At 39.6% G+C, this 12,666-nt stretch overlaps 2 protein-coding genes across 2 annotated transcripts in view; both read left to right on the forward strand.

Annotated features, from left to right (window-relative positions):
- LOC125885000 (uncharacterized) overlaps positions 1–12,666 on the forward strand; it is a 385,446-nt gene that overhangs the window by 235,305 nt on the left and 137,475 nt on the right. The gene's annotated exons all lie outside the window — the stretch shown is intronic.
- On the forward strand, positions 1,700–2,875 carry LOC125885015 (leucine-rich repeat-containing protein 3-like). Its single transcript, XM_049570377.1, has one exon. The coding sequence runs from the start codon at positions 2,072–2,074 to the stop codon at positions 2,858–2,860; it is 789 nt and encodes a 262-aa protein (XP_049426334.1). The 5' UTR covers positions 1,700–2,071; the 3' UTR covers positions 2,861–2,875.

The following is a 12,666-nucleotide window of genomic DNA, read 5'->3' on the forward strand; positions in this document are numbered from 1 at the left end:
AAAAAAAAAAGAAAAAAAATCATAGCAAATTAGTAGCCTAAATATTCATATTTTGAACCCGAAAGAAAGCCGGAACCAGATATTTTTTGCTAAAATAAATAGATAAATGTAAAAAATATCATAGAGGACCAGCAAATATTCATATTTTGAACGCAAAGGAAGCTAGAAATGGGATATTCTTTCTAAAATAAATAAATAAATTTAATAGAGGTAAATAATAAATATGTTATTAAATATCATAGAAAATTAGCAAATATTCATATTTTGAACCTGAAAGAAAGCTGGAACCAGATATCTTTTCTCTATCTGTTTATCTATTTGTTGAACAACTTATCTATGCCGGAGCATTACGCAGCAATTCAGCACAGAGCAGATCGTGCGGGGCAGGAAGTCGTGCACAGAAACACGATAAAACATCCGGTTAATTTTCAAAACAAAATACACAGTGTTCACGGCGGATCATATTTCCCTGCACTACACCTTGAAAACTACATAATGGGCAGAGGCAGGACTGAAGTCAACATGTCAGAGGTTTGCAGACGTCATTTCACCCCGCTGACACCATTTGACGGACGGCGGAGCACGCAGCGGATAACCAGCGCTGCCGTTCCGCAACGGACACGCATCCAGTGGAAATCCAATTGTCTCACCATAATGGTTTCATCTCCCTTATTGAATAAGGAGGTTAATAACTGCAATATCATACTTTCATTGTATTTTACTCCTAGATTAGAGTACATCCTATATTATGCTGTCTGGTTATTGATTATCCTAATCTGTCTTTTGCACCTCCAATAACATTTCTATAAAACTCCTACAGTGATATAGTTTTACTGAGACTTTTTAGCTCATCAATATTTATATTACTCTACAACCCCTTGAGAAATCTGAAAATATTTCTAAACAACTTGTGTGACATTCATCATCTTGATCCAGGAGCTGTCTTGCTTATCTGTTGCTCTTTGCATTGTTATCTCCCATTGTGTCCTACAGTTGCTTTCATTTGCATTCTCACCTTCACTGCTCTCACATGCATCCCTGTTAATCTGATAGAGTACAGGTTTTTCTTTTTCTTTTTTTTAAATTTAATCACATATCACTGTTTCAAAGTTCATCTTTTGCATACTGATGAGCTCACACCTTGTTTAATGGCATTTCCTCAACGGGACCAATCCCAAACCCATTCTATAGAAACATGCTATTATTATGATAATGCTGAACTTTACTGGCTTCCCCTCGGAGGAGGAAGGTGTTTGAAAAGGGGAGATGGTGTGGAAAGTTCTCTGGATATGTGGTGGGAGATCACGGGACCAGAAAATTAACACAAAAGCATGTAAGAGTTGTCTTTAAATTCACATCATGGCAGGTTTTAACAGCTTTTTTAGCCGTAGCAGGCAAATAAAGACATAACTGAAGATGAGCTTTCATGAGATTTGACATTTCCTCTCTCGCACCTTTCATCGCTCCATCTTTTTCTCTTTTTCTCTCTTTTTCTAGCTTCCAATCAGCCAAGAAGACATGCCCCCTTCCACCCTGGATTCACAGCCATGACCTTCCCTTTCTCCTCGGCTGCACTGCACTCTGCCATCTTATTTAGATAGAATGCAAACCTTTGCCCATGTTCTCCTTTTTTGTTGGATCAGGGCTGGGAATTCCATAACTGTTGAGGTATATGATGAACAATAATGTCTGAGTGAATGCTGGAAAGTGCCCTGAGGATGAAACTTTAGCCATTAATACCCAGACGAAAGGTCGAGTTCAGATGGATTTAAGCTCTGCGTTAAGAAAAAAAAGTTTGAATGAGGCCAATGATGCAATGCCAACGCAGAAGGCTCCAGCAAAAATCTGCAGGGTTGTCTGGCAGGAAAGCTGAACTTGGCTCAACTTTTGTTTCTGCAAGACTGAGTTTTAAAACACTGCCTTTTGGCATCCGATAAGCCATTGAATTCATGGATTTATTACTCAAACCGGACTTCCTGGATTGTATTTCATATCTTACCAGTACCTAAAGAAACCCCCACAAACGCAAACCCCTTGAGTTGTTTTAACCAGGGCTGATTTCAGTCCGCTAATGGGGGCCTCTTACAGTTGTAGGTCATCTATAAAACCTCCTTCCTGTGGTTCTCTTTTTCTTGTGGGAACTTTGCTTCTGTCTCTGATTATGACTGCGTATGCTTGCCCTAATATCTGTCACTGCACGGACAGGAACGGCGTGGTGGTGCAGTGCACCTCACGCAACTTAGAGAACATTCCACCAAACTTGCCCAAGGACACTGTTGTTCTTTTGCTTTCATCTAACCGAATCAGACACATCCCAAAGGAGACCTTCACAGACCTCCACCGCCTCAGGGAACTAGACTTATCCCACAATGCCATTGAGAGCATGGAGGTCGGTGCCTTCCAAGGAATTTCCGACAGCCTGCGGACGTTGGATCTTTCAAACAACCACCTCAGCAGCCTCCCCAAGGACACCTTCGCTAAGCTCCATGCCCGTGTGCGATTATCCCACAACCCCTGGCACTGCGAGTGCTCTCTGCAGGAGGTGCTGAGGGAGCTGAGGCTCGACCCCGACACGGTGAACGATGTCAGCTGCTACACATCTGTGCAGGAGGAGTACGTGGGACAGCCGGTAATCCAAGTCCTGGACTCGGGCATCAACTTTTGCAACTTCCACCACAAGACAACAGATGTGGCCATGTTCGTGGCCATGTTCTGCTGGTTCTCCATGGTGACGGCTTATATCATTTACTACATCAGACACAACCAGGAGGATGCCAGGAGGCACATGGAGTACCTCAAGTCCCTGCCTAGCACTTCCCACATTAGCAAGGACTACGACACAGCCAGTAGTGTGTTTTAGCGTGCCTGAGAAAAGATGGACCAATGAATATAGATGAAAGCGCACCGGTGAATACAGATGCAAGTGTACCAATGAATATGTTTACAGCATATAAGGGAAGGAACATTGATAAGTGACAGCTTTGCTGTGATAAAACTCTCCTCAAGATACAAAGACATTACAAAAAAGGTCTAAAATCATCATTGTCCAGCTTAAAGTAGAATCTTTAAAGCTACAAAATAAAACTATGAGCAGGAAAAACAGTCTGGATGTGTTTTCCTTCCATGGTAACAAGAGGCGGCAGTTCATTATTTTTCACTCAAGTGTTATGTGTAATGCATAAAAGCATCTCCAAGGTAAACTTCACCCAAACCTCCAAACAGTTTTGCATATTATTACGTGGTTTTAGAGTTCACAGTGAATTCATCCACACAGTGAGGTGAATTTGAGAGTGTCAATCACAGTTCAGTGGAATTAGGTACCTGAAAAATAATCCCCACAGCTTCAGAGGGGGATACTTGCAGAGAAATATCACTTTTAAGTTGTTTTTGTGAAAGTGTTATGAAGACTTTGGGGGGAGTAGCAAAGAGGGAAAAAGTGAAAGAAGTATTATGTATTAAATTCCCTATGAGGCCCAGTGTAATGTACATTACATTTAAGGTGGAACCGCAACCAGGAATTAAATTTCACGCCTGAGCAATCTTCACCTCATTTAGTGTTTTTCTTCAAAATATAGCCTAATAACTTTGTCACTCTGGAGAGTGAAAATAATCGATTGCTGTCACAAAAAGCTCTGAGTAGATGTCTAACCTTTCAAACAAATACTGTTGAGATTTTGTCCCTGGAAATGATCACAAAGGTTTTTGTAAATTGCACTTACATGTAACATTTCTGAAGTTCAAGATAGAAGGAAGTAATTTGTGAAATTCCTGAATGCATTTTTAGGATATGAATACAACATAACAGCCAAAACTTTGGCACACTGGGAGATCTAAGTAAAAGTACTGATTGAATCATGCAGTCTATTTTCAGAATGTCAGTGTGCACTCTCATTGGATTTGGGTGGCTGGTTCAAGTGGAAATATATTGCAGCAGTTTTGGTTCATTTGGGCAAGTGAAGCCATTCAACAAGTCACGTTTTCATTTAAGAAACTGTACACATTTTTTACAGATTTCTCATAATTTGACAAAATAAAATATGAATGAATGTTCACCTCCAGCCACTACTGCAATATGGACAATAGAAGTTGGTGCTTTGAGATAAATGATGCACAATGGTGCAAATTCTCTAGTCCAGTGTTATTGAGCCATTGCAGAATAAGAGCAGCAAAACATCCAACAGCAAAAAACATAATGGAAATATGTTCTATATATTTATAATGTACTGGTATGAGGAACGACACAGCCTCCTCATCACTCCTTACTGATATGATGTTTTTGTCTGCCACCATCTTTCATGTCTTCATTGGAGAGCAAGCTTGTGAGTGTCTCAGGTTCAACATGATTTATCACTTTCCACTTTGTAGCATTTTGGTTCAGCCCAGTGGCCAGAAGAAAATGTTGGAAGGGTACATCTCTACAAACCACAAACATGTAACATTTGCAGGTTTCATTCTTATCATATCAAAGTTTTGAAAATGACTTTGTCATTATGAGGTGGAGGGGATGTTGGATGGTGTGACACCCAGCTGAGACATCTACCAAGCTGCAGAACACCTCTATAGACCAACAGCCAACAAAACTGGTTATTCATTGTATTTTTAGTCAAAACATATTAATCTTTTCTGAACCATAACTCAGTGGCTTTTTTGCCAAAGCCTAACTACACATTAACTACAGCACTCTTGGCAAAACATAACCACGTGCGCTGGTTGTTGAAGGAAAAAAAAAAGTGTGTTTATTTTGAAAGAGACTGTATGCAAACTGTATATGTCCTGTGAATACTGAAGTGTATTTTAAAGACAGACATTGCATGCAACAGGCAGAAGGAGCACAGCTTCCTAGAATGCCAAAAACCAACACACCCAGGGTACTTTGTACGTCATATCTGGATGTGGAAAGTCTGTGACCAAACGTCGATACTTGATGAGGTTGGAGGGAGAATATGTTGCCATGGTTTGCAGAAATGCTAATCTTTTTCATTTTTTTCTCTCAAGTTGTGTTTTTTTAATTCATACACCAACTTTTCAAACTTAGCTGAGCATTATTTGACGTTATTATTTGGTATTTCCACTTTTTGAGGAGGTGGCATGCTTTTATGCATCAATTGAAAATATGCATACATAATTAAAGAAGTCTTCCAAACTAACATAGAAAATACATTATTCATATCTTCTGTCAAGAAAGACACATTTTCTATTTATCTGGGGGATATCATTTGTCAGTGCCTTTCAAAAAAGTATTTACTGTTGCAAAACTAAAAACTTTTTCTGTACACCACAATCGTTGGGAGAAAAATGCCTTGGTCCATTCTTAGAAATATCATATTTAATACAAGGTTTAACAAGGTGAATTGCCCAATTAACTTGGGCAAGTAAAATGCCACATCGGACTAGTAAATGTAGAGACTTAATTGCTTGATGGAGAGCTGATGATGGACGTAGCTAAGGAATGAGCCATCTTGCTTTCTTCTCATCTTCATCATCTTCTCATCTCTGTTAAGAGTTGCACATGCAGTATCAATCAGGCACCTACAAGAAAATGGTGGCAGGAAAAAACAAAGTGAATGAGCTGAAGAACAACTGATCATTTCAATTATCCTGGAAACAGGAGTTTACTTTGGTGGTGTTGGAGGATGTGGGGCAAACTTTATGTATTGCGCAGTTTGTTGTAAGTTTAAGAGCAAGGCAAAAGAAAAGCGGTCATTTTTCTGAAAGGCTTGTCAAAATTCTGAAAAACAAATCTGAGGAGTTTACAGCATCTCACATGCATGGTAGTTTTAGTCTTTGTTGTTATTTGATAACCGCTATGTCCTCCTGAGACCCAGTCTTTTCTTTAGTATACATTTTTACTTTCTCCTAGGTATTTGGGATCAGTAGTATCTGGTAAGTATAAAAAAAACGAACATTGCCAATGACAATAGAGCCCAGCAGCAATTATGTCCCAGTGTCCTTAGAAAAAACAACAAGAAAATTCTAATGTCCTCAAACAAGACGATAATAAAGTCCCAATGTCCTTCAACGAGCTGATGAAAAATTCCCTATGTCTGCAGGATCGGCTACAGACTGACTTGGCAGAGATGGCTGCCATCTTGTTTTTACATGGATTAGTGTATTGGGCTCTTACTACCACTAGATGGCACAAAAAAAAGTGTCCATGAATTAGAACAACAGCTCTAAGTCAAGCAGAATGAAGTATAAGGTCAAGTAAACCCAAAATGTAATGTCTTCATATGAGCACACAGGGTCTCAGGGGGTTAAAACCATTTGTTTAGGGGCCAGTAAAAATTTACTTTGGGCAAGTAGATTTCTGAACCACTTAAAAAAAGCAACCACTTGGACTAGCTGAGGGAAAACAGAAAGGGAAACGCAAGCTCTTGTATCAAAGTGCATCATTTTCTTAGCCCGTCCATTCTTCACAACCTTTTTCCTTTGTGGATGTTATGGCTCGACAACAATGTCACACTGTTTCGTCCTCTGCTCCTTACAATCAAAAGTCATATCTCATAAAGTCACATAAACACGCACATTTGCTACTGAAGCTGTTGTTTTTCTTCAGTTACAGCCCAACTTTTTGATTTAGAATAATAAAACTGATGTATAATTAATGTCATGACTAGTGCAGCTTTATGTTAATTCAAGTTAATTTTCTAGAGGTCATATTTACTGAGGTGAGCCCCAGCCCTTTCATAGGTCTGTGAGTGTCCCAATAAGCTCATAGCTCAATAAGAAATAGAGCTGTGCCGCTACTTCTTATCGCAACACACTGTTGCATTTATTTCCTTTCTTCTTTGGACGATAAAATAAATCAAAACTTAACATTTATCAGAATCCTGCTCCTTCAGTGATATGATGAATATGTGTTTGTTTGATGGAGACAGAGATTTGAACACAGCAGTAAATCCTGTGATTTTTATGGTCGTTGTTGTCACAGCATAGAGCCAATAAATGTGCCACAAGTTCACATAACTTCTAAAACTCTCACACAATCTTCTATCAACTCATCCACAGCTGTAACACTCCTCACACTGAGATCCTGTTATTTATTCCTCCAGATTACTGTGAAAAATACCCACAGCTCCAAATATGGAAGTCATATATCTTCATCTGCATAGATCTGGATGAGGCAGAATATTAATACGTGTCTTGCAACCCAGAAATAGTTTCATCCCACTAACAGTTCAAATCCATAAATCTAATGAGCCTTTGAGGAAGGCACTTAGGATGTCACAGGATCCATTTATATCAGAGATGTCCAGTCTTTATTTAAAGGGGGCCAAAGTCGATAATGTGACCTGCACAATCTGTCATGCTTTTGCAAATGCATTGCACTATAACGATTTAATTTTCAGGAGAGTAACAGTTGTTTGTTTGTTCAAATCACTCTCAGGTGTGTACAGTTCAATCCTAAATGGCACTTTCCAGCAGCTTTTGAGCCACCAATCCTGAGTGTTTTTATTGACCCTTCATAGTGGTTCTCAGCAGTATTTGAGCAACTGATCTTTGAGTGTTTCCAACTACCCTTTGTGGCTTTTTTCAGTAGCATCTAAGCCACCGATCTTAGGTCTTTTTACCAACTCTTTTTGGTGTTTCTCACTCGCGTCTGAGCCACTGATCCTCCTATTTTTACTGACCCTATGTGGCATTTGAGCTACCAATCCTTGGTGATTTAAGCAACCCTTAGCATTTCTCAACAGCATTTGATCTATCAATTACCATTTTTTTACCGACCCTTGGCGGGATTTTTTAGCATTATTGGAGCTATCGATCCCGGGTGATTTTAGAGATCCTTAGCAGCATTTCTCAGCTGTATTTGAGCCACCCATCTTCAAGTGTTTTCACCCACCCTTCGTGGCTTTTTTCAGTAGCATTTGAGCAACCGATTCCAGGTGTTTTTAACAACCCCTTGTGGTGTTCTCAGTGGCATTTGAGCCACTGATCCTGGGTATTTTCATTGATCCTTCATGCTGTTTTTAGCATCGTTGGAGCTACCAATCCCAGGCGATTTTAGCAGGGGCAATCAATTAGAGTTTGAGCTAGCTATGCTGGATGTTTTCACTAACCTTTATCAGTGTTTCTCAGCTTCATTTGAGCCACCGATCCTAGGGTTTTTTATCAACCCTTAGAGGTGTTTGAGCCACTGATATCCGACTGTCCCTTAGCAGCATTTCTCAGCTTCATTTGAACCACTGATCCCAGGTATTTTTACGTACCATTCATGGCATTTTTCAGCAGCGTTGGTGCTATTGATCCCAGGTGATTTTAGAGACCCTTAGCAACAGTTCTCAGCAGCGTTTGAGCTACTGATCTCAGGTGTTTTTACTGACTGCCTGTGGTGTTTGTCAGCATAGTTTCAGCTACCAATCCTGCGTATTGTTACCAATCCTTCACGGTATTTCTCAGCTGCATTTTCTAGCAGCATTTGAGCCACCAAACTCAGATGTTTTTACTCACCCTTTGTTTTGTTTCTCAGCTGTGTTTGAACTACCAATCCTGGGTGTTTTTACTGACTCTTAGCGTTTCTCAGCAGCATTTGAGCCATCAAACCCTGGTGTTTTTCACTGAGCTGTCCCTGCTTTTGCCAAATTTTTTTATGCCAAAGCCAAAACATAATCTTTTCCAAACCACACCCTTTTTGTGTGCCTAAACCTAACCACACATTCACTACAGCGCCACAGAGTAGCCAGCTATACACTTGCTCAGGTCTTTGACAAACTATCATTTATCTTTTGTGTCACATCTGCAGGAAAATCCCAAAAACATAAGCCAAAGTGCACAGACTCTTAAGTATTATGAATCACAGATGTTACCATTGCATCATTATAACAATCAAAGGAGTTTTCCTTACTTGACCTGTTCTAAACATCTTCAGGTAATAAGATAAGTAAAATGTCACGTAGGTGAGGATCAGTTAGTTTCAACCTTAACCTCTTGTTCACAACAGAGAGTGTCTGTTCACACAAAAAATGCAAAGTCAAACAAGCTCAGCATTTTCTTTGCAAATGTTAGCATTTCTGTGAAAACTGCCTTTATCCTGCTGCTGGTAAAAGTTCACAGGAGAGAGCTGCTGATGTCGGCTGCAAAGCTCGCACTGCAGCTCAATGAGCTCCAGCTGTGGCTGATGCTGGACATCCTCAGGGTCAGGGAGAGGATGAGAGAAACATGTTCTTTTTGACAGCAGCACAATCTTACCTCAAGTAACTTAGGGAAACATGAGGTGCTTTATTGGGGCTTAAGAGAGAGAATGGAGTTTAACAGTGTTGCCTCCCTGTTTGCTGACATATCAAATATATTAAATTTATTATGTTGATCTGTTCTGTACGACATCTATTGCACGTCTGTCCGTCCTGGAAGAGGGATCCCTACTCAGTTGCTCTTCTTGAGGTTTCTACCGTTTACCTCCCTGTTAAAGGTTTTTTTGGGAAGTTTTTCCTTATCCGCTGTGAGGGTCCATAGGACAGAGGGATGTCGTATGCTGTAAAGCCCTCTGAGGCAAATTGTGATTTGTGACATTAGGCTTTATAAATAAGATTGATTGATTGATTTCAGTGTGGATGATCCACTTTGTTCACCAGCCATGGCAGTTTCATGTAATCAACAGCTGAGCAGACAGCTTGCCACTTCAAGCTTGTTTTGGTGCTGTTTTCATTTGACTCTCGGGCCTGTGTGATGAGCTACTGCTGGGAGGCAGAGACAGCTGCGAGCTGCTTCACTTTTTCTGGGCGGTCACTCCCTGACAACTTGTCATATGCATTAGCATGCTTTGTTTGATAGCGTCCCTTTACACTGAATTTATTTCTCTTGGCAAATAGGCAAACACCATCGTTTCAGCTTTCTGTGAAGAAATATTGTATTTTCCATCCTTGTGGAGGGAACCCTTCAACCCTTTTCTTTTCAGCTGCAGTAGCCATGACAAAAACCTAATCTACCAGCGCTGGAAGGGATCAATGCCAGGGATGCGCATGTTAAGCAGTATTGTGCAGTAACATGTTACAGTAATACTATTACTTTTCCCAGTCACAAGTAGTGTAACAAATTACTAATATAGTTTCAGTCGTAATCACATACCCAGATTCATTTTCGCAATCTTTGCACAAGCTTGTCACAAAGCAGCAAGTTAGCTTTGAGCCTTGATCCCCCAAGGTTCAATTTTAAGCCAACACTTTCTAATCTTTACATGCTGCCACTTGGGAACGTCATCAGGAGACACAGCATTAGTTTCCATAGTTATGCTGATGATGCACAGCTGTACATCGCTGTGTCTCCTGATAACTCAGGGCCAATTGATGCCCCTTTTAACTACATTTTAGATATCAAGTCCTGGATGGCAGAAAATTTTTTTCAACTCAACCAGGACAAAACCGAGATCTTAGTTATTGGTCCTGAAGCTCAGAGAGAAACTCAACAGAAAACTCCAAGAAATGGCACTGAAACCCTGTCAACAAGTGAAAAATCTTGGAGTTCTCTTTGATTCAAATCTTACTTTTGAAACATATATTAGAAGTATAGCCAAAACTGGATTTTATCATCTTAAGAACATTGTCAGAGTGCAACCGTTTCTCTCTCAAGCAAATACAGAGACACTAATGCATGCTTTCATCACCTGCAGAATTGACTACTGTAATGCTCTACTTTCTGGTCCTCCCAAGAAAAACATTGCTCAGTTACAGTTATTACAAAACTCAGCTGCCCGTGTGCTGACGAGGACCAGAAAGAGAGCACACATTACACCAATTTTAAAGTCTCTGCACTGGCTTCTTGTGAGCTTCAGAATTGATTTTAAAATCCTTTTATTGGTTTAAAAAAATTGGTTTAAGGCTTTGAATGGTCTTGGTTCTACCTATTTATTGGATACTCTGTTACAATAAAAAAATATATATATAAAATTTGCTCCACCCTAGTGTTCCCCTCCACACCCTTGTTTGTTAGCTAATCTCCATTTCACTCCTTTTGCCCATGTCTTCCTAATCCAGCTGTGTCTCCTGTCACAGCTGTCAATCATGTCAATCAGCTCATGAGCTGCGGTCATGCTATCAAACTAGGAAGCCCTGATCAAATGTGAAATAAGATCCTGGTCCTGTATTGCCTATTTCTCACCATAAATATTATCAGAAACATATTTTGGTGTACTGTTTACCTGTAAAATGAGAAAGTTTGCTCTGGTTGTTGGGCGCTGCTTGATTCTGATTCGACTGTTTCCAACATGGTGGCCAGGTCAAAATAAATGCTTCTTAAAACACTTGAGGCTGAAAATGGGCAATAATTCAACCTGATTTGTTGTTTTTGTTCAAGGCAGTTCAAAGCACTACAATGCAGCAAAGTGTTATGTCCCCGGTCTAGGGGAACCAAGACATAGTATGATGTGTGACTCCCCACTCTTCCCACTCCCAAGAAAGGCCAGTGGTGAGCAATGCCTAAAACAACAAACATAAATATACGAATGGTCCCTAAACTTACCTAACAATAAAGAAAGTGAAACAAAAGACAATTTCCTTACCTTAGCTTCTACCTTTCAAAAACAGGAGAAAAGAACATAGCAATGCCAAACAAAAACGGGCTTCTCACTCCACTCAAACTGCTTTAAGTGATCTATTTACAGTGCTCTAAAACAAAAGAGAAAAACCTACAAATAATACTAAACATTACACTGCTAAACAAACTCTATTCACCTACTTCACATCAACCAAATACCTTTTCTACTCAACCAAGTTATACACACTAACTTGCTATCAAAAGTTTTTGCCTGCAGGTACTCACAAGCAAAAGCACTAGCTTTGTCAGCAGTGGAAAGGTGAAAGGAGGGGAGAGCTGCAGTCTGTTGAAGGTTTAAAAACCCTTTGACTTCAAGTGGGCCAATCCGGTGTCAGCAATCTTCTTGTGCCAGTCCAATCACCACTCACCACCTGCCTTTCAGTAACCAGTCATGCTCCAACACATGCACACAGTGAGCACGTTTACATGTGCACAATAATCAGATAACTGGGAATAATCAGGTAATGGTAATAATCTGATTTGACGCGTGTACATGCACTTCAATAATCTGATAATCAGAAAAACCTGGTTTACAAGATTCAGTCCTTCAGTTGGATTTCTCCTCAAGAACATGACATAAAACTCAGACTTCCTGTTGCAGTAGGTACTCATATCCTTGAAAAACCTTGAAAAGTACGCAAGTCATATATTTGCAAAATAAAGCACTCATCATGCTGACAGCTTATATTCTTACAGTACTGTTTGTGTTTATCATTAACAAATACATGTGAGAGCATTCTAATGTGTAGTTTATCAATGTGGAACCAATTTTACATACTTTGGGTAGATTCGGAGTAAAAGTACTGCAAAGTGCAATATACAAGGCTGTTGTATATAAACTTGTCACACAAAGTGCATAACATGTAAGTAAGATAAAATAAAAGTGACAATTTAAACACTGAGAATATAAAAATATATTATTTTATGTAAAATCTTTATCTGAAAGGAAACAAAAGCTGTCAGATTAATGTAGTGGAGTAGAAAGTACAATATTTCCCTCTAAAATGTAGTGGAGTGGGAGTATAAAATAGCAAAACCTGAAAGAAACCAGATTAAAGGGTATACATGCACCGAGTAATCTGACTATTGGGAAAAAAGCTAGATGTGTTTATCTGATTTCTCATAATCAGATAATGG

This window comes from Epinephelus fuscoguttatus, linkage group LG24 (assembly GCF_011397635.1).
Source record: "Epinephelus fuscoguttatus linkage group LG24, E.fuscoguttatus.final_Chr_v1".
Classification (NCBI taxonomy): Eukaryota; Metazoa; Chordata; class Actinopteri; order Perciformes; family Serranidae; genus Epinephelus; species Epinephelus fuscoguttatus.

What these genes read in the sequence shown, in the direction of transcription:
- LOC125885015 (XM_049570377.1), top strand. Translation starts at nt 2,072, where the DNA reads ATGGGGGCCTCTTACAGTTGTAGGTCATCTATAAAACCTCCTTCCTGT.